The sequence below is a fragment of the Macrotis lagotis genome, chromosome 1 (assembly GCF_037893015.1).
Source record: "Macrotis lagotis isolate mMagLag1 chromosome 1, bilby.v1.9.chrom.fasta, whole genome shotgun sequence".
In the NCBI taxonomy this organism is placed as follows: Eukaryota; Metazoa; Chordata; class Mammalia; order Peramelemorphia; family Peramelidae; genus Macrotis; species Macrotis lagotis.
Genome location: NC_133658.1, coordinates 834233475 through 834261054, shown reverse-complemented (window position 1 = coordinate 834261054; position 27580 = coordinate 834233475). Strand labels below are relative to the sequence as shown.

The 27580-nt window shown below is 37.9% G+C and overlaps 1 protein-coding gene across 4 annotated transcripts; it reads left to right on the top strand.

The window, feature by feature from the left end:
- The first annotated feature begins 356 nt into the window (after positions 1–356).
- CCNA1 (cyclin A1) lies at positions 357–27343 on the top strand. Of its 4 annotated transcripts, none has more exons than XM_074217277.1 (10): positions 357–632; positions 1361–1484; positions 1869–2054; positions 18447–18699; positions 18884–19008; positions 19775–19998; positions 21682–21886; positions 23764–23877; positions 25814–25947; positions 27096–27343. In XM_074217277.1, exons 1-10 carry the CDS (start codon positions 625–627, stop codon positions 27145–27147), a joined length of 1425 nt encoding a protein of 474 aa, XP_074073378.1. In that variant the 5' UTR covers positions 357–624; the 3' UTR covers positions 27148–27343. The 4 variants fall into 4 exon arrangements, with proteins under 4 accessions (XP_074073378.1, XP_074073380.1, XP_074073381.1 ...); XM_074217279.1 differs by having other exon boundaries at positions 358–632; positions 1357–1489; XM_074217280.1 differs by lacking the exon at positions 1361–1484 and having other exon boundaries at positions 358–632.
- The last annotated feature ends 237 nt before the right edge of the window (positions 27344–27580 follow it).

Here is a 27580-nt window from a genome sequence, read left to right as displayed (position 1 = left end):
CAAAACTTAACCGTGGTGTCACGAATCTTGGCCCAACTGTGATTCTAGGCAGGTCTGGGTAACATGTTCTCAGCCTTAGTTTCCTTAGCTATACAATCGCGCCTGTGTGTGTGTGTGTGTGTGTGTGTGTGTGTGTGTGTGTGATCTGCCTCCTAAGACTACGAAGCTCAAATGCGTGAGGGTACACGATGCTAGTTACTACTATTGGCTGCCACTCTGCTTTCTTATTTCAGAGGCTTCTAGCCTTGGAGGCTGGCCCGCGCGCTCAGCGCGTCCCAGAGGTGCGCCGCGGTGGGGTCCTCTCCTCCCTCCTCCCCCCCGGGGGTTACCGAGAGTTCCAGACCTCGTTCCTGCCCCCCGCGTTCCTTCCTGTTCCTGGGGACACTGCCGCTGAGTCCCAGGCGCCCCTTTGCGCCGGGAGGGCCGGGATGCGCCGGGGGGCAGGCCTCAGGCGCCACGTGCATCCCCCAAACTTTAGGCCTCCGCATCCCCCGAGGACCAGCGGCCACATGGGGCGTCCGGACGCTGCGTCCGAGACCCGACATCACCTTGAGTGCATGAGCCGGCCGTGGACCGCTAGGCCCCGGGCTGCCCCGCCGCCTCCCTGAACTGCTTCCTAGGAGGATGGCTAGGTGTGTGGGCCGGGGGGCTGCGGGAGGGTGCTGGGTTGACTGGCTAGTCCAGGCTGCGGGGGCCGCCTCGGGCCTTCCCCCTGGGGGCTGGCCCCGGCCCCACGGCCTCGGGGGCCTCGCCTCGCTCTTCCAAGCCAGAGTTCTCGGCTTCTCGGGCCTCGGGGGCAGGCAGCGGGAAATACGTTGGAGGGGGGAATTCGCAGCTGTTGCGGGGAACGGGCTCATCCCAGGGGCTGCCCCTTGCAAAGCGCCAGGGGGCCGGGGCCCGGGCCGGGGCCGGGGCCGGGGGGGGGGGAGGCCGGCGGCCAGCCAGGCTTGCGGCTGGGCGGTCCGGGGCGCCGGGCCCCGGGCGGGAGGAAGCCGGCCTCCGCAGCGCGGGGGCCGGCCCGCCGCCCGTTAGCGCCGCTTCCCGAGCCAGAACGCCCGAGGGGCGCCCGTGTCCCCCGGGGTCTCCATGGCGATGCTCCCCCGGCTCCCAGCACGCCCGCTTCGGTTGGCATGGAAGCCGCTCCCTCGAGGGCCCGTCGCGCCTTGGATTGGCCCGATCCAACAGACGCGGGCGGCTTGAAAGTAATTAGCGCCCGGCCTCCTGGCGGCCCCGGCACCGAGCTGGAGCTGAGCGCCGCGGCTGGAATCTATTAGCGCTCCCCTCCCCTCCCCCACCCCAGCCCACTCCCCGGGCCCCAATCCCGGAGTGCACTCGTTAATTGGAAGGTCTTTATAGCCAGGCCGGAGCAGCGAGCGCCGCGGGTTCCAAGCTGGTGTGGTCATCGCCCGTCCGGTCTGTGGGAGGAGGGCCGAGGAGCGGTGCCCCCCCCCGGGGGGCCAAGGAAGGGACGTGACCTTCACGTTGTAATGTATTGTTCGCCTTGTGTTCGGGCTGTGGAAGAGGGCTCCCGGGGCTGGGGAGGCACCCAAGAACCGGGGGAGTGAGCTGGAGCTCCGAAAAAACTCAGGTTTAATAGTGGCCCCGAGTACCAGACTGGAGAAGATGTGCTCTGTGCTCGTCTCTCTCAGAACCATCTCTCTGCCAGCTCCCCTCCAGGACTGCAGGAGACGAATTCTGGTGTGCTTGGTTCAGAAACTTGTTTTATCCGTTTAATTAGGAGCCTTAATGCCGCCTTTACTGAAGCTTTACTGGAGGAAGGAGAGCCCTTGTGTGGCCCTTTGCATTGCGGGGTGGGGAGGAGAGTGGAGAGTGGATTATCTGACTTCGCTATCTCTCCCTGCTCACAGTGGCCTGGGGAGACTGAGGCAATGCGTCGCAGCATCTCCAAGGGCAGGATTCCTCTGGCCCCTGCAGCCCGAAGCCAGGAGATCTGTCAGGTGGTTGCCAGAGCCCAGCCGGTTCAGGAACCCCCACAAAGAACTGTGCTAGGGCTGTTAACTGAAAATGGGCAATACAGGAGGACATGTAGCCAGGTAACTAAGGGAACCTTGGGGGAAGCAGCGTTATGAACATCCTTGTTTAGCAAGCATTTTGGTTGAGGCAACTGAACCCTTTGTTGACTTTTTTTTTATAAAAAGAAGTGCTAACTAGTACTGCTGCTAAACTTTTAGTCCCCCACTTTAAATGATCCCTGTGGGATGACTGAGAGCTCTTTGATTGCCATAACCTGCAATGCCTTTGCAATGCCTTTTGGACAAATTCTTGATCAATGTAGTCTCAGAACCCTGTAAACCACAGCAACAAAGTCGGTATGATTTCCTGAAGGGAGCTGTCAGAGTATTGTTACTTACCATAGATATATAACTAACCTGAGGACAGGTGAATGAATAGGAGTTCAAATCCAGAGCCTGACACAGGAGGGTTAAGTTATCTTGGATCTGCAACTCCCTAATTGCAGATATACATTGGTGCAGGGAGTTTCTTCATTAGCAGCTTCCTCCTGCTGACATCAAAGTCTGGACCAAAAAAGTTGGAAGGTCACAAGAACCGACAAAAACCATAACAGTTCAGGCAGAAGTAATATAATGGGAATGGAAGGGAATTAGAATTTTTGTAGCACCTATCAGGCAGTGTACTAAGAGCTTTACAGATAGTATCTCCCTTAATCCTTGAAACAACTCTTAGAGGTAGAGGCTGCTATTAGTCCCATTATTTTTTAAGTTTTGGAAATTGAGAGGTTAAGTGCCTTGCTGAGAGTCACACAGTAAGTGAGCACAGAATTAAACTAGCTCTTCCTGTCTCCCGGCTGAACACCATTCATTGTACCAACCAATTGCCTCCTAGGCTAGTTGTTGCTATAGCTTTACAGCTAATACAAACTGTGAGGTCCAATACCTGGAAAACTTCAAAACAAATAGTTGCTATTCTTCTGTATTCTGATGCTCTAATAATGTACTCCCAGGGCTTTTGCGAGAAAAAGGTCTTTATAAACTTAATTTCAATAGAATAAGAACTGTTATTATGGATGGAAACTAGAGAAGATCTTAGACTATTGGTCTTTCCATGCTATCACATTTCATTCTAGACTGGCACCCCTGCATAAATATCACTTATCTTGAGAACCCCTCCCCACCCCTAGTATCTTTGATTTTTGCTTTTGATCTCTTCTCTCTTAATACATCACACTTGTGGATGGGATTGGTAGGATGGGGCAGTGACTCTCTTGAGGAAAGGAGAGTGACCGGAAGGCTTCTCAGAGTATAGATAGTCCAGTGCTATGGCAACTCCTTGATCAAGGGAAGATTGTTTAGTTAGTATAAGAAAAAGAAAGCACAAATGCAGATCAGATGGAACTAGAAGGCTGATATAGGCTATAATTATAGGCTGGAGTGGATTTGAGATTGCTGGATAGCCACATGATACAGGAGCTTCAACACCTATAATTTATGAGTAAAACCAGTAAATCTGAGTTTGGTATGTGTGATCCTCAAAATTACCCTATTAGGGATCATATTCATTTCATAGGTCAGAAAACAGGCTTGGAAAGTATGGCAATGTTCTCCAAAGTCAGACAAAATCCCTATCCTGGCATTTAAGGCTCCCCTTAAATGCTCTACTACCCCTTTCCTGGTAAATAACATTTCATTTTATTTACTCTTAAATGATTTTATATTCCAACTAAATTGAACCATTGTCTCCTCCCTAAAGAAAACTTGTTTTTTGTTATCTCTATGCCTCTGCTCCATGACTGGAGTGTTCACTGTCTTTAACAAATCAGTATATATCATCAACAAACTGTAAGCTCCTAAATTTTCACAGAATTGGGTTGGTAATGACAATATAGAGGAAAAAGGAATCACACTATTCTCAAAGAGAATGACTTTTGGGGGTGATAGTAGTGCACATATTTAATTAGATATAAAGTAATTCCTAGTTTCTTAATCCATAAAATGAGTTGGAGAAAAAAAATGCCAAACCACTCTAGTATCTTTGCCAAGAAAATTCCAGATGGGGTCATAAAATTGTCAGAAATGACCAAAATGATTGAACAACAAATTCCAAGAATGCAGGTGGCTATTCACTGAGGGGGAAGGGAGGATGGATCAGGAAATCCACTTGAGCTGTATTTTGAAAGAATCTGGGAAGTGTGGGATGAAGTATTTTAGAAACCTGGAAAAGCAATTGTGCAAAGATATCTAATTTGTGTATATAGGAAAAAAAGGTAGCAAGCTTGTTTTACTAGAACATTGTAAAGTATAATATGAAGTAAGAAAATGAGGTGGGATCCAGGATGAGGATTTTGTATTTTGTCTTGGAGGTAAACCATTGAAGATTTTTGATTAGGGATAGGTATAATGTGGTCAGGTATGTATTTTAGGAATTAACTTGGTGTTCTGTGATAGATTTGAAAGATAAAATATTAGAGGGAGACAAATTTGGAAGCTACTGAAGTAGAATGAAGGCATTGAAGGACTGAACTCAGATGGAGTAGAGGAGTTATAATTGGAGTGAAGAGAGTTATGGGAAAGAACTTGTGGAGACAGGATAAATAAGACTTAATTGATGTCATATAGTGGTTGAAGGAGTAAGAAGAATGATGACTTGGAATTACAGGAGAGATCGTTATGCCCCAAATAGGGATTGAGGCAGTTGTAGGAGGGGAAATGGTTTTGGGGGTATGTGGTAATAATGGAATATTTCTCTGTTGGGTATATTATGTTTTGAGATGCCCATGATATACAGGTGGGCATGTCCAAATAACAATTTATAGTAATACGGCATTGTAGTTCAGGAGAGAAATTAAGTCTGACTATTCTTTTCTTGTTATTCTCAACTGCTAGTGCCCTCCCCCAAACTATCTTGTATTTAACTACTTTGTACATATTTCTATTTATATTCACTTTGTATTTTTCAGTACATATTTTTACATGTATTATGTCCATCATTAGAATATAGACATATTGTTGAATAGGGATTGTTTCATTCTTTGTATTCCTGTCAACACTGTCTGACACAAAATGGGTCCTTAATAAATACTTGACTGAATGATAGATTTGGGGGGTCATTTGCATGGAACTGGCTGAGATCACCAAGAAAGAGAATATATGCAGAGAAGAAAATGTAGCTTTGGAAAACAGGACTATTGTAATCTTTTCCCTTTTTCACTATTAACAGACAAATGTAATAGTCCTTTTTTTGGTATTGCAATTCTTTCCTTACAAGCAAACCCCTATAAGCAAGGAACATACCTAGCAAACAGGTTAAAATAGTTAATCTTTGTAAACTGTTAAATTTTTCCTATTTTGATCCTATACTAATCTGCTATGTGGGGCAGCTAAGGGGCACAGTAGATAGAGCACTGGCCTTAGAATCAGAAGGACAGGAGTTCAAATGTAGCCTCAGGTGCTTGAAACTTAGCTTGGGCAAGATCTTGGACAAGTCACTTAACCCTGATTATCTCGAGTTCAGGACCATCTCCAGTCTTCCAGATCCATAGCTTGCCACTGGACCCAGATTTAGCACAGCACCCCCTCACTCAAATCCATTTCATGTGCTTGTCATCACCTCTCTAATATCATGGTCTTCTTTGAGAATGAAGGACAGACATTAATCAACCTGCTATATAATCTTATCTAAACTAGTTATTTCACCAGACCCTCCTATACATCATAAATTCCTTGAGGCTACTTTGTGTTTACAAAGATTCTAACTCCCAATCAAGCTATCACCTTCAGCTAAAGTGCTATAAATTCTTAACCTTAACTTAAAAATTTAAGGTTAATCTATAATTTTTAACTCCTCAGACATGTGCAAAAACGCAACTTTATATCATGGACTCCTTACTCCCTCCTGATGCCACCTTATCCCCTCCCCTAACTCCTCCCTGAACAGGAGGTGGACTCCACTCCCTATAAGAGTTCTGCTGACCTTCTCCAAACTGCTGATCTTAAATGACCTTAGCTAATAAGTTTGACTCTTTACTTGCTATTTACTTACTCTTCTTTTCCCCGCCCCCTTTCTCATACTTTACTGTCTTTGATACTCTCACCACCATCTATACCTGTTTCTTCTTTGCTTAATTTCACTACTTCTAAAAACTTCACTTTACCTTGCTAAAGAAACTCTGAATTTACTTGTAAATTTTTTTCAGTAACCTATGAATTAAAATATATGCCTTTTCTTACCCTTCTGAGTCACAGAGCTTTGTGATTTCTTCACTGATAAAAATCCACATAGATCCTTGTAAGTCCTCTCCCCAAGCAATTCTCATTGTTATATTTATATTAGGATCTACTTGGACTTAGTGGACATGAACTAGAAAAAACAAAAGTGAGATCTAAGAAGACAGGTGGGAAGTGACTGTCAAAAAAACTGTAGGGAAGTCAAGTAGAATCAGGATATAGAAAAGGCTATTGAATTTAGCAGATAAGATTATTAATAACCTTGAAGAGAGTCATTTTTAAAATGTGTCTTATTGTTGACCTCATTGCAGAGAATTGAAAAGTAAATTTTTGAGGACAAGGTATTTGTGTGGAGTCTTACTTAGGAGATTGAAGCTAAGATGATAATGCTAAAAGCAAATATTTATAATGCCAACTATATGCCAGTTACTGTGCGTGCTAGGCACTTTATAAATAACTCATTTAATCCTTACAACTCTGGGAGGTTAGTGCTATTATTATCACAGAGAGAGAAACTAAGACAGATTTGCCCAGGTCATTCGTACAAGGCATAATTTGAATTCAGGTCTTCCTTGTCTCCAGATCCAGCCTTTTATGCACTGTGCCACCTAGCTGCCAAATAGTCAGGGTTCAGATGAGATTAAGAGACATAGTTGTATAATTTCCCTAACCAATTAGGTTGGATTGCCTCTGAATAGTAAGAAAGGGGGGGGAAGAAACTCCCTCCTAAAGCAATGCTATAAATCTATATAGGTAGGTAGGTTAGAGTATTGAAATGGAAAGAAATACAAAGGAAATCAACACATCTTTGTTTCTGGAAAGGACAGGCCAGTAACCAGTTCCCTGTACTCTTGCACCACTGGGCTTCCCTGCTTCCCCTCACCAGTATGTTATACATGTGTTGTCTCTACCATTAGAATGTAAAGATCTTGAAGAAAGAGAATAATTTATTTTTTTCTTTTTGCTGTTTAGTATTTAGTACATTGTAAGCACTTAATTGTTCATACATGCATAAAAGTATTTCCAGCTTTAAAGGCAGTCTGGAAGGGCTTGGTAAAGTATAACCTTTACCAAGTTGGTACATTTACTCTTTAACTGTTGGTGATGTTTCTGATTAGGTAACCCTCATTATTCTATTTTCTTTGTGGCTTCTCTCTTTCCCTTCAATCCAAGTAGAATTTCTTAATCTTTTATTATATATTCCCCATACCCTAAGGAAGAGAGCCATCTGGTAGCTTTCTGTTTTAGAAAAACCTTACCATTTTGTTATTAAAAATAATTGTTCTTCACACTTGACTTCATACTTGACTGATTTACTGGAGAGATGGCTTTTTTGGGAGAGAGAGAAAATTGAAAGAGGGCTTGAGGTCAACCCCTCAAATTCTTCAAAAAATATTAGAGATGGAAGAGACCTTAGGTATTGTCTAATCAAATCAACTTGTGATTTTACAGAAGAGGAAATGGGGGTGAAGGGGTAGGGAAAATGATTTGCCCCAGGATCATAGAAGAATTCTCTATTCTTATTTGAAATTGAAATGATATGAATCCTCAAACTCATAGATTCAGACTATCACCTAAACAGCCTTGTTTAGGATAAAGAGACTACCTTGGCCAACTTTACCATTGTATGGAAGTGGAAACAGACACAATTACTGTAACAGCAGTGACTAGAACCTAATTTTTCTGACTCTCAGGCCAGTTAATAAATATTTTGTCTATGTTCTGTGCAATATTCACTGGGTATACAAAAAGGAACAAAAGATAGTCCTTGGGCTCCAGATCACAATCCTCCAAATGATAAGGATGGGGGAGGCAGAGGAATTCCCAGGAAAACAAGGCCCTGGCTCTTCGGCTATTTTGCCTTCTTAATGTTCCCCCTGTACTGTACCTCTTCTCCCAGGATAGGGCCTTCTGAGAAAATTCAGAAAACAGGATTCTTGAGGAAGAATCTCTCCCACCCTGAAAGAGGGCACCAACTTGTAGGGCTCATGCCTAGGTTGGGTCATTCTCAGATTTCTCATTTCCAAGATGAGGAAAGATACCTACTCCCTTCTTGTTAAAGCAAGTCAATCTAATCTTTATGACCTGAGATATAGCACAGATTTATCTGGTTTCTCAATTATTGAAGAATACTCATCAGCTCATTTTCCCAGAATTTTTATTTGATGTTTTACGTACTGAGCACAGAAGAAGCAAAAAAAAAAAAGGACACTTATCAAGGAGCTTCTGTGATAGTAGAGAGAATCAAGGAGCTTCTATGGTGATAGGGAGAAACAAATGAACCTACAAATATTAGATTAGAAAGGAGGAAAGAGTTGCTCCTTAGAATTCAGAGAGCAACATAAATTTGATTCCAAATAATTTCGGAAGACTGAGAAGAACTGAAAATTGAGGAAATTTCCAAATTCCCTCATTCTGTTTCCTAAGTGTCTCCTCCTTACCAAGTGCTAACCTCTGTGTTGTGCAGTTGATTAAAAACCTTTGTTCTTTGCTAACCCTTTAAATCTCTTTATCTTTCTTGAGTTAATAAGATCATAGACTTGTAAAAAGACTTTAAGGGACTCTTAATTCAACTTCTTTATTTTTAATGATGAGGAAACCAAGGCCAAGAGATTAAATCTCTTTCTCAAGGTTAGAAAACCTGTGACCTTGAGCAAAATATTTAATCTCAGCAATCTGAGTTCTTCGTTATTGTGCCCACTGTTGAGACAATAGCATTTAATATAAAAACATCCTCCTTCTGAAACCCTTGTCTTTAGTATGGCTTTGATTCGGGCAATCACCTGTTTCTCCCCTCCTCATCACTCTTTTCTATTTTTCCCCACTGTCTCTTCTTTCAGCTTCTTAAATGTAGCTCTATCCCAAGGCTCTGACCCTTGTCACCCTCAGTCCTGTGCAATTTCATCTATCTGATTAATCAATCGCTCCAGTTGCTTTCCTGAACTCATTAGTTTAGTAATTATTAAATATTATATGCAAGAAAGGCATGACTTAATTCTTTAGCTGCCTATCTGATTTTCTATTTCTACCAAGATATTCTGCAAACTCTTAACTGGCTAAAAAGAATACTTTTTGTACAACCAATTCCCCAGGCAGTCCCAAACACTCTAATTATTTTTCCTTAATGGAATAACCAATCAGTCATTTGTCCTTAAAACTTGGCATTTTTTCAATCTCTAACCCCCTGTATCTAGTCAGTTTTATTGATTTATTGATCCTATGTGGTGTTATTTTTCCTTTTTTGCTTAATCATCATCTTTCCAGGTTTTATTTCCTTTTTTCTGATACTTACTCTTTTTTTTTCCCTCTGATTTGTCGCATAGCCTATGTCAATAATACCTTCTTCTAGTTCTGACCTTTATTACTATTTTCCCCACTTGGGAAACTTATTCACAGATCTCAGGTTAAAAACCCTTGCTTTTAAGGTAAGGCCCAGGTGAAATGCCATTTCTTTGATTTTCCCCTTCTCTCATCTAGAAGCAACCTTCTCAGCTCTTAAAGTATCCCCTTTTTAAAGTGTTATCAAAAACCTTTGTAGTATAAAGATATTTGTATATTTTTTGCCTAAAGGTATGATGACCTAGTACTGGTATACTCCATGGTATTTAGTATGCTGAAATGTTATATTTTAAAGAAGTAGGGACATAATTGGGGGAAAGCCTAACTTTGCTTTTATTAGAACTCTGTGATTCATCTTCATGAGACTATTTCAAAGTTTAATCATTTAAAAAACCAAACAAACCTTCATGCTGTTCTTTATGACCCTGGGCAAATCATCCTACTTTTTTTCCTGATAACTGGCTAATATTCTACCTTCAAAGTGCTTTGCTTGAGTCTTTGTAGAAGAGTAACCAGAGCACTTGGTACATTATACGTATCATTGACTTGAGCTCTGTGTAGTTCTAGAATATCTTAAGTTGTCTTGTGACCTTCAATTGAAGTCGTCTTTAAGGACTTAAACTTTACCTAGCTAGGTGAAGTCTGGTTAAGTCCTGGATGTCTAATCCTTAAGAATTTACATTTATCCATCTTTCCAAATAGTCAACAACATGACAAGTCTAGTCCTAGTAGAGCACTTGGAATAATGGAGACATTAATCATCATTTGTAAATGACCCTGGAAGTCAGACTTATTTTGATACCACATCTATTTACTAGATTACCATAATACCCAAAGGAAAGATTTTTTTTTTTTTAGTTTTTGCAAGGCAATGGGGTTAAGTGGCTTGCCCAAGGCCGTACAGCTAGGTAATTATTAAGTGTCTGAGGTTGGATTTGAACTCAGGTACTCCTGACTCCAGGTCTGGTGCTTTATCCACTGCACCACCTAGCCACCCCGAAAAGGAAAGATTTTAAACTAGATGCATAAATATGTCAACTAAAAGAGAAAAAGGATAGCCCCAAATGTTATCTTTTGAAGTAGTCTTTAATACTAAATGCATAGTGTAACCATAAAGCACAAAATGTTTTATGTTATAAATGAAATTTCCTTTGGAATAAATCTAGATCAAATTTGTAAAATTACCCATCTTTTGACCTTAACATAGCATTATTGACTGCTCCCTAATGTGAAATCTTAATGTATCTTGCTAATTCCTGCTGCTCATCCTAAATATTCATATTTTATGATTTTCCTCAGATAACTCAAGGCAACTGCATTTTTTTCTCTTTTAGTGAATGAAGGAGAAAAGGTTAGACTTTGCGAAGTACATGATCCTTCATCTGTTTTTTCCTCTTCACTTACGCTATCACCATATTTGTTAAGGGTCTCATCTTTCTCTTGGGTTATTATAATGACTTCTTAACTGACCATAACTGAGACTGTACTTTCACCACCCTTCTCAAAAATCTTTACTTCCTGCTGTCTCTACAAATGCTCCAATCTATCTCTACCTTATCTTTCTTTCATAGTCCCTTTTTGTTTACCCCATCTCCATCCCACCATTATTTCTCTGCACCTCTTTATTCTAACCATACTGAACAGCTAACTCATGTCCATGTCATTATCCAGTTCAGTCTCAGTTATAGATCATACTCTACACTATTTTGCTGTATAATGGTTGGCTCTTTTTCTTTCTGGGAGGCCTATGAAGCTATCTTTGATGCTTCTCTCTTCCCACTGAAATTTCCCATTTAAAATTTTTAGCACACTGTACTTCTTAAAACTACGCTAAGATTTTTGGGGTAGTGTGTGTGTGTGAGTCTATCTCTCATATACAAACACATGTAATATAAAATAGAATCTTAGGTTCTTCTTCCCTTCTCTATTTCCCATTAAATTGTGATTTTTTGAGGACAGATTCTTTTTCCTTTTTTTGTGTCTCTTGTGCCCTTAAATATTTGATGTCTAAATTGGAGTTTGAGCATCAGACTATTATGTGTTTTGATATGAGTTGGACATCACTTTCACAAAGTCCTCTGCTTTATTATATAAGTAGAAAACATTTAATTTCTCTTTTGAAAGTTGTTAGAAGTATAGCACAGTTTGTCTGGTGTTAAATAAGCAACAATCAACATTGTTACCTTGTTACTGTAGATGCCTCCTAGGTGGAAAAGCTATCAGGAGCCATCTAAGCAGAAAGACTAGAAATGACTTTAATTATCAAGAAGATTTTGATTATATCAAATGCTCTTCACTGAAATGTTTACTCTCTCTTCTTGAGGTGAAGCACACCTCTACCTACTCCTTGAACTGATCCTCATAGTATGATCTTAGATCTTCTCAACATTCCAGTTGTCATCTATTTTGGAGGCTCTCCATCATGTAAGTATCTTTTACATGTGTTGAAAAGAACTGGAAAATATTTCAAATGTAATCTGACCCTTAAAGTTTATGGTGGAGCTATCACTTCCCTTCTGGATGACTGTTTATATCTTATCTTATCTTTTATAACTTGATATCTTTATTGCAGTTGTGCACTCAGAAATCTTGTTCACATAAGCTTTAAAATTAGCCACACTTTTTCCCATCTTGTACTTGGGAAGTTAATATTTTGCACTTAAATATAGGACTTGATTTTATCACTGTTAAATTTCTTTTTAATGGATTTGACTATAGAGGTCTTTTTGGTTTTTGACATCTGTTAAATCTAAACTGTTAGTGATTCTCAAGTTTTACGTCATCTTCAAATTTGGTAAACAAATCATTTGTGCCTTCATCCAAATCTGATTAGAATGTTGATTAGAATGTTGAATAGCGCACAGAGCTAAAGATAAAAATTATTCTTTGTATTTGTTTAGTCATTCAGTTTAAAGTCATTAGGCTATATTTCTCCATCTTGTCTACAAAGATAACATGAAAGACCATCAAACATTTTGCTGAAATACATATTGCAGTGTCCTTCTTATCCTCAAGTTTAGTAGCACCCTTGTCAAAAAAGGATTGAGAGGGGGCAGCTAGGTAGGTGGCACAGTGGATAGAGCACCAGCCCTGAAGTCAGGAGGACCTGAGTTCAAATTTGACCTCAGACACTTAATAATTGCCTAGCTGTGTGACCTTGGGCAAGTCACTTAACCCTATTGCCTTAAATTTTAAAAAAAGTGTTGAGAGGTATACAAACTATCATTTATTCAAATATACTAATTTTTGTAATTTTTGGAAGCATGAGAAACTTTGTCTATGACTTAAATAAGTCCTAGAAAATTATCTAATGCACATGGAGGTTGAGTGACTGGCTTAGAGTCTCATGGTTAGCATCTTTCAGAAGGGAGATTTGAATCCTGAACTCTGTCCTCCCTACCATACTTATTTAAAACTTAATATGTCCCAGAATTTTATCATCAATCAAATTGATTATTCTTACTAGCCTGTAGTTTAAAACTTTGAGACATTTCCTTTTGTTGAAAGTTGTCTAAATATTTGCTGTTTGCCAGATCTGGGACACCTCCCTTCCCTGTTGTTTTATTACAATATTTTCATGTCATTTTTATATTTTTAACATATTCCCTCTCTGAGTGAGTTGTGCCTGAAGCTTACGCTTGAAAACCTACATTGAAGGAAAAAAAACAAGTTCCTGAGGTGTAGTGGATTTAACTTTGTTAGGGTTTTTTTTACTCTTTGCAGAGCATTAATGTCATTTTGAGTATTTACTCTAGTATTGCAGATGTTCATCCATTTGCATCTGTTCCAAACATAATCATGTTTCCACTGAAGGTAGAGTTCATATCTATGTCCTTTTATAAGTTTATCACAAGGGTCTCACCCAAATTGCTGAGTCTTGGATTACCAATGAAGCAGATGGGTCATCTATTTTTCCCTCATTATCACCATGGGACTTACCCCCATCTTAATGGTATTCTTTAAATTACTTCTTCTCCATAATTGTTTGCATTATGTACCTTCCTACTCCAACTTATTGTATGGCTCTTAATAGCCTTTTGGATAATCTTTGTTCCTTCCTTTCTTGGTAATTCCTCAGTTCCTCAGACCTGCACTGGAAGTTTCCCTGTTTTTATGCCTCACTTTTGAGCAAAATTATTTGTTATACAAGATTGGTATTTTTTTATTTAATGGGAAACATCTTATTGGAAGGAATTTTCTTAACAATTAAGATAGCCAAAGAAATTTGTGCTCTATTTCCAGTCAATCATGTGATAGTAAAAAAGGTGAACTATTGACTATCATGTGAAATCTAGTGTGTTCCTAATACTTTCAAGAATTCCATTGATGCGTATGAAGATTGTTCTTGTTAAAATTGTTACATAGATTGATGAATGAGTTCTTAATGACATTCTATTATTAGTGGCAAGACTGGTAATGAGGTTATTTTTTCCTCATGTTTCTGAGATACCTTGAATTAATTCCTCAACTACCCTAAAACAGCATCATCTCCAAAATTGATTTCTGCTATCTAATGTACTTAACGTCATCCAACTGCTTTTTTAAAATCTTTTTTCTCAATGTTCTTTCCAAGTTTTCAAAGTATATCCAGAATTGTGATGTTAGACTCTAAATCTAGAGACTTACCATCATCTATGATGGAAAGAATGATTTAAAAATAAACAAAACATCTCAGATCTTTTCTACTTTTTTCTTTCTCCTTTCTAGTTGAAACCTTAGTTTCTCTTGGGATAGCATGAAATTGCTTTTAGTTGAATTTCTTAGCAAACTATTTAAATTTTTTGCTGTGATGCAACATTGCTCATGTAATTTTTCTAACCTTTTCTGTAAATATGTTATAAACAAAGTGTAGGTTCTAAACTGGCTTCTGCAGCATCTTTCTTCTTGGTAAACAGACGAAATGTTTGTTGGTGGACTTTTGACTTTATTATATCAGTCAGTTTGCATCAATGAAACTTATGAAATGAGAATATTGACATCAATGTCTTTTTCTTTTTACTCCTTTTCATTTATTCAGTTACACTTTTATGAGATAATTCCCTTACCTAGTATTTTCTAATTCTTTTTTTGAAAATGTTTATGTAGAGATGTGAGACTAATATAAAATTAAATAATCCTTTTGCTTCTTTTGTCTCATATTCCTTTTCCAACAGATTTTTTTTACCTTGGTCTCCTTTTACATTGAAGATACTGAGCATCAAAGTATATTTTAACTTGATATGGATCTTTGGTTGATTTTGATTTTTGATAGAGTTTATCTAGTGCCCCACTCTATTGAATATGATAGATATTGCAATTTTTTCATAGTAATCTTTTTGCAAGTAATTATAACAAACATTGTGATAATAAAAGACCAAATAAATGCCTCATGAAATGATGTTTCTAGCCTTTAGATGACCATAAATTCACCTCTGCCAATGCAATGCTCTTAATTCTTTTTTTGTGAGAAGAATCTTTGAGCCATCTTTCCATTTAACTGCATGATCCTTTTGTATCTTCGGGGTTTTTTATTTAATATGGATTATTTGTTTAATATAGTTCAGCTTCTGGAGGATCTCATGTTGGATTATTAACAGTTAAGCTAAGTTTATGGCCATCTAAAAACTGTGATGCCTAGCACTCTGTCCCCTTTTCTGTTATACCACTACTCTTTGTTGCACAAATGGAAAGGGGTCTCACATGAAACTTTTTGTGCTTTTCTTTATGTCATATGTTACCATACCCAGCCAATTATTCATAAATTTCTTTGCCTTTTGCCAGGCTTGTGTTTGAAAATTAGACAGTCTTGCTGAGGTATTTTATTTAAGTCAAACTTAAGGCTACTGGATTATGCAAGTAGATGGAGAACTGGACCTGGCCCCTGGGAGATATGAATTAAAACATGACCTGAGACACTTAGTAACTGTATGATGCTTGTCAAGTCACTAAACCATGGTCTAGCTCAGTTTTTCTCTATATAAAATTAGATAACACCTGTGTCTTAGGTTTACTGTGAGGATAAAATGAGATATTTGTAAAATATCTTGCAAACTTTAAAGTATTATGTAAATTTTAGCTACTGCTACTTCCTCTCTCCACCCCTCCATTGACATTTTCATCCATTTCCTCCTTGAAAGTCTAAACAAATTTTTAAAAAGTCAGTACCTTCACATGCTGGTTCTTCAGAATCTTGAAGGGAGGTATCATGCCCCTTAGTCATTTTCCTAAAGGACTAACCTTGTCATCCTTGTCTTCAGTAAATACAGAGGTTCTCAGTTAAATATAAATATTAAATATAAACTTTTCTTTGGCATTTAAAGTTCTACATAAACTTGCCTTATCCTAACTTTCTAGTAGATTTTACTTATTTCCCCCTCTCCAGCCAAACTATCTTTGTGCCATTCCTCCATGAATATTTCATCTCTGTACTTCAGCATTTATTTGCCTGATCCCCAAGCTGAAATGTCCCTCCTCTTCACCTTTACCTCTTGAAATTCTTCTCATTGTTTTTTTGTTCCAAGACTCAGCTCAAGTTCTTCCTTTTACATAAACTCTTTCCTATCTCCTCACCACAAATCATGTTGCCTTGTATTTGTTTGTAGATTCTGATAATTGCCTCTCCTGTTCGATGACAAGCTCCTTGAGGTCAGGGCTATTCTGCTTTTGCCTTTGGTTGCTCAGTGCCCAATATAGTGTCTGATGTGTAGTAGACCCTTAATAAATGTCTCTTGATATAATATCATGTTCCTTTTTACATCTCCTAAGGATTGAATGCTGGGCTTTTTAGTTCAGGTTGCCTGTAAGATGCTCTCTAGCTTATTAATATCCTTCTGAAATGTGATGCCTACAGTTGAAGCCAGTATGTCAAATGTGATATAAAGGCAGAGTATAGTAGGAATATTTCTTCCTTCATCCTGGACATCCTCTTGGTATACTTTAAGCTTGCTTCATTTCCTCCACTCTCACATTGTTCTATTGATTTATTGAGGTTAACAGTGCTCTAAACTTTCTGGATCATTTTCATAGCAACTATTGTATAATCATGCTTCTTATCTTTGAATTCTGTGTCTCATTCATCCTCACTCAAATTTTTTGCACCGTGCCTTCCTTTCATTTATCTTTTAGAATTCCTGAAGAGTAATTGTCTTAATATACTACCCCTTTTATTTAGCCTGTATCTTCAGAATGTTATTCTCTTTTATAATCATTCATGAATCTATCTTCTAAGGCTCAGGTGAAACCTTTGAGATGGAGTTTACTTCGTCTTTCTGTTAGCATTTCTGGTCCTTCTTGCTTACTCTTCATATGATACATTTGTGTGTAGATATCTGAAACTTTTGTTTCTTCTTTGATATTAACCTCTGTGAGTGGTGTAAATTTTTTTCTTATTTGCCATTCTTTCCATGCTGTAACTGTTATTCTTCATTTTATCTAGTTTTTGGAAATAAACATAGGTAGTCTTGTTCCCCTTTCCATACCTTCCGTCCAATTTAAAGCACTCTTGTCTGCTTAATAAATATTATTAATTAATGGGACTGGTTGTAACTTAAAGCTTCTAGCTTCATTACTCCTTGGGGTTAATATACAGCAATTGTCCTATATGTGGTGGCATGCATTCCTTTGTACTTTATACTCAGAACTTATTTTGTGTTCTCTGTTAATTTAATATATATATATGAGTATCTAGTAATTTTTGCTTAGATAAAAGAGTAGCTGCCTAAACGCTGTGTCCTAAAATTATTATAGTTCAACAATTTTAAAGCACCTATTATAATAGTTCAGGGCATTGTGCTACAAGTACAAAGCCAAAAGTGAATCAGATCTTACTCTCAAAAAGCTTTCATTCTTTTGGGACTGATATGCCTAGTGCTAACGAGCTACTATTAGCCCAGCTACAAATTGAGACATTTTGAGTTCAAGATCAATATTCCCTTCATTACAATATAATATTGATTGAATTTTCTTTGTCCTTGACATCATTTAATCAATTGTACTTTAAGTATTCTGTAATTCTACTTGTTTGAGAAATTATGTAGCGAAATGTCAATTTTAGCTTAAATTTAAAAATTCTTCTGCCAACTGATTCTAGCAATGCAGTGAAATGGAATATTGATATGTTGACTGATAAGCTGTAGTAATGATAGACTTGACCAGATGTACCTAAAATTTTGGCCCTCAATGGTGACTGTTTAGTATTTACTTCTGTATTTTACCATTACTTAAGGGTAAGTTTAGATTAGTCTGCCAGGAAGAATAATTCTGATGGTAAAGAGAATAATTTTCACCTTCTTTATTAGATTGTTTAGATTATTTTTAGATCACTCACTTAGGGTTAGAGAGCAAGTCAGAATGGTGTTTGTGAGGAAAATATCACATGGAATTATTTCAATCGTCCTTGAGGAAAGCTGTTTGTTATCTATTAATTTACAGAGTCTCCTGGAAATCTATCCTGTGTTGTCTTCCCCCCCCTCCAATGAAAGGGGTTTGTTTGACCCTATGAAGTACTTTACTGCTGAATTTCTTAGAGAAGGGTGTAGAACAAGGTAGGGAAGAGACCTAGTGTTTTTTTTTCTCCTTTTCTGTTATTACCTCTTTCTAAGTCTCACTTTTCCTGGATTCAGAAGCAGAGAATAAAGTGTGAATCTCTGTATACCCAGGTCCCTAGGTACCATTTTGCTTTTGTATTATATAAGAAGCAAGTATGGAAGTCTTCATTCTCTGAATGAAACTTTCCAGAAATAGTTGTCACTGACTCTCTCCTTCTTTATCCATTTTATCTAGTTTTTGAGGCAGTCTTGCAGCAACAGCCATTGCCTCCTCTCATTTAATTTACAAGGCAACACTCAGAAGTACCATCTTTATGATGTCCCCTACCAAGGTTTATTTCTCATCTTAAAAAAAGGTAACTCTTTTGTTTTGTCTTAGGGAATTGCAACCATCAGGTGCTTCTCTGGATCAGAAAATGTCTTCCCTCCAGCTGGGAAGAAACTAATTTCTAACTGTATGGTCCATGTACCAGCCAAACAAGGCTTTGATATCTATGTAGATGAACCAGAACATGGGGAGACATGTAGCTGTAGCTGCACTGTTAGAGAAGAGATTGCATATGAAGATGTGTATGAAGTGGACACCAGCACCCTGAAATCAGACCTTCACTTCCTGTTGGATTTTAGCACAGGTAATTTGCCTTGTCTCAAGCTCATGGCACCTTGTTTTAATGCTGTCTTTGACATTTAAGTTCTCAGTCTAGTTACATCAAGAACAAAGAAGAAATGATTTCCTTGTCACTTCTAACTGGGGAGGATTGGTAGAGGCTTCCATTTTGTCAATGACTTATCTGACTGAATTTTGAACCCGTGCAGTTTCTCCTATGTTGGTGGATACATCTCTGCAATCACAGTTTGAGGATCATTTAGATATTGGTACAGATGTAATAAATGTGACTGAATATGCTGAAGAAATTCATCAATACCTTAGAGAAGCTGAAGTGAGTTGCACTTCTTTTCTTTTTCTCAGCAACCCCAGATCCTTGATGTTGAAATAATTATCAGTAATTGGTTATGGCCACCAGTAGTCTCCTAGCATTAGTCCTTGGCTGTGTTAGTACTTACGGAATGATGGTATCTCTGAAAATTGTGGATGGGACAAGGAGGGTTTCTCCACTTGGACCTAGAGTTATATACCTTGAAGCCTGAAACTTCAGGAAAGCAATTCACATACAGTGTAATGCCTGGGCATGGAAGCAGGAAGACCTGGGTTCAAATCTTATGGTGGATAGTTACTAGCTATGTGACCATTGACAAGTACTTAATAGTTTTGAGCCATAGTCAACTCTTGAGACTTAATTCCTAAATTATAGATGAATTGGGTACTGTGCTGATGGAGGGAGTTTCCACAACAATGAAATTGGAGATCTTGACACATGCTGAAGAAACAGCCATGTGATCAGGTTCTTTCCTACTTCCTTTTAAATTTTCTAATACATCTTGGAGGAGTAGAAATGGTCCAGATAACACCATTCCATGTGCACCTCCTCTCTTACATTAAACTTAAAACAATAAGGATTTTTTTTTTTTTTTGGATATGTGATAGTGACAGAAGAAGTCTAATTCTTAATCTTTTGCCTTCTTAACCCATTTCAGGTTCTTTGTTTTTATTCTAAACTAAACATCCCACAGCTCCTTCGTTGTGGTCTTTTACCTTCTTTCGTCTAGCATATGATGAATTAATGTCAAAACTTTATCAAAAAACAGATGAAATACAGACCAAAGGTCCACTACATGCGGAAGCAGCCTGATATCACAGAAGGAATGCGAACCATTTTAGTGGATTGGCTGGTGGAGGTTGGGGAAGAATACAAACTTCGAGCTGAAACTCTGTACTTGGCTGTCAATTTCTTGGACAGGTTTCTTTCGTGCATGTCTGTTCTCAGAGGGAAATTGCAGCTTGTAGGAACAGCAGCCATTCTGTTGGCTTCGTAAGTATTTTCTTCCACCTTGAAGTGATAGTGATACTCCTAAAAGTGTTAAAATTCTTTTTGTTGAAGAGATGACTTTTAATTCAATGGGTCATTGAGTCAGTTAGTGATTAAGATATGTTTTCACTTTTTTGGGTTTTTTGCAAGGCAATGGGGTTAATTGACATGCCCAAGGTCACACAGCTAGGCAATCATTATGTGTCTGAGGTCAGATTCAAACTCAGGTCCTCCTGACTCCAGGTCTGGTGCTCTATCCACTGCACCACCTAACTGTTCCTGCTTTCACTTTTGCTGGGGAAAAAAGTTCTCTTTTATGAGATTAGGTGATTTTCCTTTTTTTCAATATCACATTGACTTAATATGTTTCTTACCTAAATGAGGCAGCTTGTTGGTCTCCAATAAAAAATGCACACATTTTGTTAATGCTGAATTTAGTTTTATGATATCTGAGTGTATGGGTCATAGAAACAACTACTTAATGATTTGATTATAATGAGTAATACTTTCAACAAGTGCTTTCTCTGAGCCTTTAAAAGTCAGTGAAAAAATTATTTCTAACAAACATTATAGATATAGCATGAATAATGCTGGCTTCTTACAAGGTTGATATCTTTATGCCATTGAATGGTTATTTACCTTTCAAATTACAATTACTTTTTTTAACATTTAGGTAAGTGCTTTTGAAAAGCAGTATGGCACTGCATAAAGAGCACAGGATTTATAACATGATCTGAAATGGAATTCTAGTTTGGCCTTTAATTTGATCTGCAATATATAGTCATGAAGTACTTAGCCTCTGAATTCATAATTATTCATCTATAAAATGGGAATATGTTTGTATTACCTATTTTTCTATGATTTTTGTGAAGAAAGTGCTTTGTAAACTGTAAAATACTTAAAGAATGTGCTATCTTTTTTCTACATTTTCCCAAAGCAACATCACAGAGACCTATGTCAGATGGAATGCAGGATTTAGCCATAGCAATATGTGTATACATGTATGTATGTGTGTGTATGTGTGTATAATCTTTCTCCAATTTTGTCCACATCATTTTTACTATTTAATTATCAAAAATCTAGTCATTTACCTCTCTGTTTCCTGGAAATGCAGACTTCTTGAGGGCAAGAATTGTTCCATTTTTTGTTTTTGTAGTCCCAGCATATGGGGCAATGCCTTTAGAGATTAGACACATCTTAAGTTGAACTGAAGTTGAAGTGAATTAACCATAATTTTTCTACAACAATAAAATTTTGGGTGGGAGAATTTCATGAAATTGATCATAATAGAATTTAACTGTTGTCAGCCAGAAACTTTGTCCAAGAATTGAAAGCTAATCCCCCAGAGTTGGAAAAAGGGGCTACTTGGCCCACATAAGCTTATCTTTACAATATCAAACTTTATAGTATGAAAATATCCTCACCTCTATCCTGTACCATTCAAGTGGATAAGAAGATAGAGTATAAAGAAACAGATGCTGAAGGGCCAACACTGAATGTTGGTAAACTGATAAAGAGGCTCCCACATGTAGGACCTTTTTAATATAGACCGTTAGAATTTGATTGGTATGGTCAGTTGCTAAATGGTGAGGATTTGTAGAGAACAGAAAGGGTACAGCAGGGGAATAAAAATGGGAGATTTCATTTCTAAAATATTATTTTTGTGAAACTCTTTGCTCTTCGCAGGAAATATGAGGAGATTTATCCCCCAGAGGTTGATGAATTTGTCTACATAACAGATGATACTTACACAAAAAGGCAGCTCTTAAGAATGGAGCACCTGCTCCTCAAAGTGCTGGCTTTTGACTTGACAGTGCCCACTACCAACCAGTTTCTTCTTCAGTACTTACAGAAGCAAGGAGTCTGTCTGAGAACGGAGAACCTGGCCAAGGTATGCTAAGAAACTTCTATATATCAAGAAAGCCAGAAACAGGTTTTTTTTCAGGCATTTCTAAATTTTTGCTCAGAACCTCTAATTTCCTTTTCATAGTAGAGACTAGGGATTTAGATCTCTTTCTAAATAACTTTTCTAAATTGGTTAAATGGTCAGCTAGATGGAGCAATGGTTATTGTGTGAGATCTGGAATCAGAAAGACTTGAATTCAAATCTAATCTCAGACACTACCTGTGAGACCCTGGGTAAATAATCCTGTTTGCCTCAATTCCTCATCTGTAAAAGAAGTTGGAGAAGGAAATGACAAACTACTCTAGTATCTGCCCAATGGGGTCATGAAGAATCAGACATGACTGAAACATCTGCAATAATAATATCATCATTACCTTTTTGTAAAACATTTTTTTTCTGGGAAGAAAATGGGTTATTATAAGCTGGTAAAACTCAAAACAAGTAATATATACAGGATGAACCCAAAGTCTTATGCACTTTTAAACTTTACTAATTAAATTGCATAAAGATTTGGGCTATTTTTTACTTGGAGGAACTTCACTTATTTGGCTAATCTCCAAACTGAAATATCAAGTATGCCTACTATTAAACAAGTGAAAATATCTGTGTGTGGTTCCATTTCATTTGACTAATATCACTCCTATTATAATCTATTTCTAAAAAATGAACTATTGCTAGATGATACACTGGACCATGAGTTGGGAAACTGAGTTTAAATCTCTCCTCAGACATTTGCTACCTGTGAAACTCTGGGAAAATCACTTATCCTCTGTCTACCTCAGTTTTCTCATCTATAAAATGATTCTAATAACCACACCTCGCTTACAGGGTTGGAGCTCAAATGATACAATAATCCTAAAGCATTAGCCCAGAACATGATGCATAGTAAGTTATATGAAAGACTGTTTCCTTACCCTTTATCCCTGCTTTACAATTTAGAGGTAGGCAACAGAATTAGAGTAACTAGCTTTCTGATGCTAGTATTGGAACCACGATGATGAGCATTTATTATTAAGTTTTTGCTATGTGCCAAGAAGGACTGTAGGAGGTTTTAATGATAGCAAAAGAAAAAAAGTAAGTCTGAGGACCTAAGGAATTTATATCCTCTTAGAGGAACCATGGGAAGTGGACCTTTTTTTGGAAGCTTTGTGGAATTTGGATGGCAAATACTTAACGCTTGTACTTGCAGTTTATAATTTTATAATGTTGCTGCAACATCTTCAATGATATCATATGTGTTATGAAGGTGCATAATACTATTACCATCAGGTTTGTGTTCTGGTTGTGGTTTAGATAATTTTGTTTTTTTATTTTTTTATTTATTTTTATGTTTTTATTTTTTTGCAAAGCAATGGGGTTGAGTGGCTTGCCCAAGGCCACACAGCTAGGTAATTAATTATTAAGTGAGGCCACATTTGAACTCAGGTACTCCTGACTCCAGGGCCAGTGCTCTATCCACTGCACCACCTAGCCTCCCCCTAGATTAATTTTATTACTTACTATTCATGTAGTTTTATCTGGGCTGATATATTCTTTCCCCCCACCCCCCACCCTGCCAAAGATTGAAGTAGCTGATAATAGCTTAACTTGATCAATGTTGTTTTCCATATCAGTGTCTTCATCAATGTAGTATCCTCTTTTGATTTCATACAATGAAATATAACCTCTCAAGTGGCTATCAGTTTAACCACTGTTAGGTTGGTATGGAAGATTCTCTGGTGAGTGGACCCATAGCTGAGTATCCCCATGATGAGGTATTACATCTTGGGTTGACCCAACTTGAAGTCATGGGCCTCTAAAAACTTAGTACCAATGTCACAATGAGAAAATTTTTAACAGTTTTCATGGGAATTTGTGCTTAGTATGTTGCAGAATTGAGCCTCCTTGAAGCTGACCCATTTCTGAAATATGTTCCTTCACTTATTGCTGCAGCTGCTTATTGTCTGGCAAACTACACTGTGAATCGTCACTTCTGGGTAAGAAAGAAGGTTTCTAGATAAGGGGTTCTTAACCATTATTGTGTTGTAAACCTCTGGCACTCTTGTAAACCCCTTTGGCACTCTTGGAAAGTTTATGGGGCCCCTTTTAAAATATTTTTAAATGTCGAAAAAATACATAGGCTTATAAACCATATTTTATTTCATTTTTATTTTATTTTTTAAATAAGATTTAATTTAATTTAAGATTTTATTAAAATAAAGATATAATCACCCCCCCCATCTAAGTTCACAGTCACCTTGCTCTGTAAAATGTATCTATGGAGCCCTGGGTGGGGAAGTCTGAGAGCCCCAACTTTATAACCCTGCCATGATGAAAACTCAGACTCTTTAACTGTTTGAATCTTCATGCATGCACACACATGTATAATAATGTGTATATATGAATGTTAGTATACATACATACATATATGTTAGGGATCTTAGACCCAAGTGTCCTCCACTGAAGTGCTCTGTCACAGTAATCAGCCCAAAAAGATGGGGTAGAGAGAGGGCTGGAAGGGAAGAGAAGAAATATAATTTGGAATGCTTTTACTTGCAGTGTATCTATGCTGGTTCACATCTTGCAATCACTTCTTCCCTTTATGGAGTGCCCTTGTTCATAGATGGATAAAGCCTTTGCTAAGTATTTACTATCTTGAGTGTTCATGTGTCACTTACAGTAATTGGTTCTGGCACAGTGCTCAGTGGACTAGCCAGGCTATATCTTGCAAGATTTTCTTTCTCCTTCCTCCATACAGCACTTTTCTCATTCTCCATGAACACACTGGTTCAGTAAAAATTTCTATGAGTTTTTCTTTTTTTTTTGAATATAATAGTTCTTTATTTTATTTTATTTTATTTTTATTTTTCCCCCATGCAACATTTACTTCCAAAACCTTGAGCTCCAAATTTTCCCCCAATTGAGAAAACAAGTTGGTGTAGGTTAAAAATATGTAGCCATGAAACACATTACTACAATTGCCATGTGGTAATAATAAAAACAACCCCCCCCCAACAAAGAAAGACAAACTTCAAAAAAATAAAGTGAGAAGAAAATGTGCTTCAGTTTGTATTCAGACACTATCAGCTCTTTCTTTGGGATGGATAGCATTCTTTATCATAAGTTTTTCAGAGAAATTGCTTCAATTTTTTCCCCTCAGTTGCTAGCTTATTTGTCTCCATCCTATTCACCCCACCCCATTTGCTCTGTTCTCTCTTTTTCTTCTGTCCCTTCTCCAAAGTGTATTGTATCTGTCTACCCTCTCCCACAATCTTTCCCCTATTCTCTTACCTATACCCCACCTCCCATCACCCTGTCCTCTTCTATTTTCCTCTAGGGTGAGATAGATTTTTATTCCCAAGTCACTTCCAATAAGAGTAAGGCTCATTTACTTACCCCCTATGTGAAATTTCCAGACCCTGGATTATCACCTGATTGAGTCAAGCAAGACATGTGAACTCAGTTAAAGCACCTAGCTATCACAAATATTGGTCCACTTATTTTTTGGTTTAAATTCCTGGTCAGAATCAGGGAGAGAATAATGACTCTTCTCTTTCATATCCTTACAAGTCAGGTATTTTTTAAAGTGCTCTGCTTTTAGCAGAGAGAGTCATCTAACAGATTTATATGTAGATAAAGTTTACTATATTCTAGGAAACTTGCCTACTCCATCAACCCAGTCTGTAGTAGAGGCTGGGAGAATGGATTTGCCTTCTCTTCTCAAGTATGAAAATACAAAAATTTGGTTCCACAATAATTTCCTCATTCCTTTATTATCAGTCTTGTAAAATTGTGTTTTGTGTTATTAAATACACAGACATTTAATATTAATAATAAATTCAACCTATCATAGACATCAGAGTTATTTGTAGATTTCTCATCTTACTTTTAAAATTATAAAGCAAGTTTGTCTTTTTTTTTCTCTTTGATTAGCCAGAAACCCTGGCTGCCTTCACTGGATATTCATTAAGTGAAATAGTACCTTGCCTAAGTGAGCTGCACAGAGCATGCATTGATATCCCTCATCGACCTCAACAAGCAATTAGGGAAAAGTATAAGGCCTCAAAGTAAGTTTCTAAAACTTCCTGGTGTCTTGGATCACTTTCAATAAAAGCTGAATATGTGCCACACCAGGATCAGAGTTAAAAGTATAGCACAGTCTCTCTGAAGCCAGAGTATCAATCACATTAAACTTTTTAAACCAAGACAGTTTGGAGAGGGCCCACATAATTCTAAAGCTAGATAGAAAATGGGGTCATCCTTATGTGTCTATGCATAGGAGGATGACCTATGTCAGATTAAATTGTGATTTTGAGGTGAATGGGTTTTATTCTTTTTACCTTGTTTATTTATTTATATTCCTTGTTTTTGCTCCTGTTGGGAAGAGATGTTGAGTAATGATACCAGATTGAGTGAAGTTTATCCATCAAGGGACTCCCTCATTGGTTGAGAGTGAATCAGAGATTAAAGAACGATCTTGGTTTAGACAGCTCAAGTAGGCAATCCCGTTTGGCTAAGTTGTGTTTAAAAGAGAAAGTTTGAGACAATCAGGACCAGAGAGAATTCAGATGGACAGGAAAAGTCTGAGGGAATGTTTTATTATAGAATACCTGGAAGTTTAGAGTAACCAATACAAACATATGTACTTCTAGTTACTTTACCCTATTGTGTTTCAAAATATTTTTGAATCCCTTTCCTTTGTTAATAAGGCCTAGAAAATACCCTCTTATGCTCCAGAATAGAGAAAAAAATAAGAGAAAAGGGGTGGGTTATAGTCACAGTGGTTGCAGAAGAGGGCAGAATAACTAGAGTCCAGTTGTGGTTGATCTCTGAACTCAAACTGAAGTCTGAAGTAGAGGGGTTCTGGAGTAGACTTCACAAATCATGGAAGTTAAGTAAACAAATGGTATATGAGGCAATATCTCTGGGGCTGAAAATAAGGTATGCTGGGCTAAATCTAGAGGAGGAAGCTGACTCAGGTCAGTAAAGCCTAGAGCTTGGGCTTAATTCCCCTTTTTATTTTTTTGGGGGGGAGGGTTGTTGGCAGGGAGGGTAGGGAGGGGACTATTATTAAGTTATTGTAAGCTGACATAAATATGGCTTAAATGTGCCAATGATTTATACATATAGCTTAAACTGTCCAAATGAATTTTGTGATCTTTTGCAATCTTTAGCCCATGATTGATTACAAATTGGCTTTGTGGTCTCATTGCAGGTACCTGCATGTCTCCCTTATGGAACCCCCTGCAATTCTTCCTCTGAAATAAAATTCCATAAATAAAGCACTTAATCTTGAGATCAACAGTGTTGATCTTTGTATTTTTTATAGGGCACTGCAGGTCAGGTCAGCAAGTGTTGCTAAACATAGCTGACACTTTTTAAAGATGTAAATGTATTAGTCACTGAGACTTAAGTATCTTGTAATATAGTCTAATTTTTTAAATAAAAACACTTACCTAATAATATTGTGTCAAGCTTCACTTATTTACTATTTATTATTTATTAGGATTTTGATCATGAGCTTCAACTGAAATAAACCTTTTTGTTTAAATTATGAAATCTTTAAAACATCTTTGGAGTAAGGGATCATCAAATCTGGAGAGTCCATGGTTCTCCATATTGGTGAGATCTGTTTAGGTAACCATTGTCCTTCTTTGAGAGTTGAACAGAAAGGAAAGGAGAGTGACAAATAGTACAGAT

Bases quoted from the DNA above. Each gene is read 5' to 3' on its own strand.
- CCNA1 (XM_074217277.1), top strand. The intron at 1,485-1,868 runs GTAATGTATTGT...CCCTGCTCACAG, and splicing joins AGGGACGTGACCTTCACGTT to TGGCCTGGGGAGACTGAGGC. The intron at 19,009-19,774 runs GTGAGTTGCACT...ATCAAAAAACAG, and splicing joins AATACCTTAGAGAAGCTGAA to ATGAAATACAGACCAAAGGT.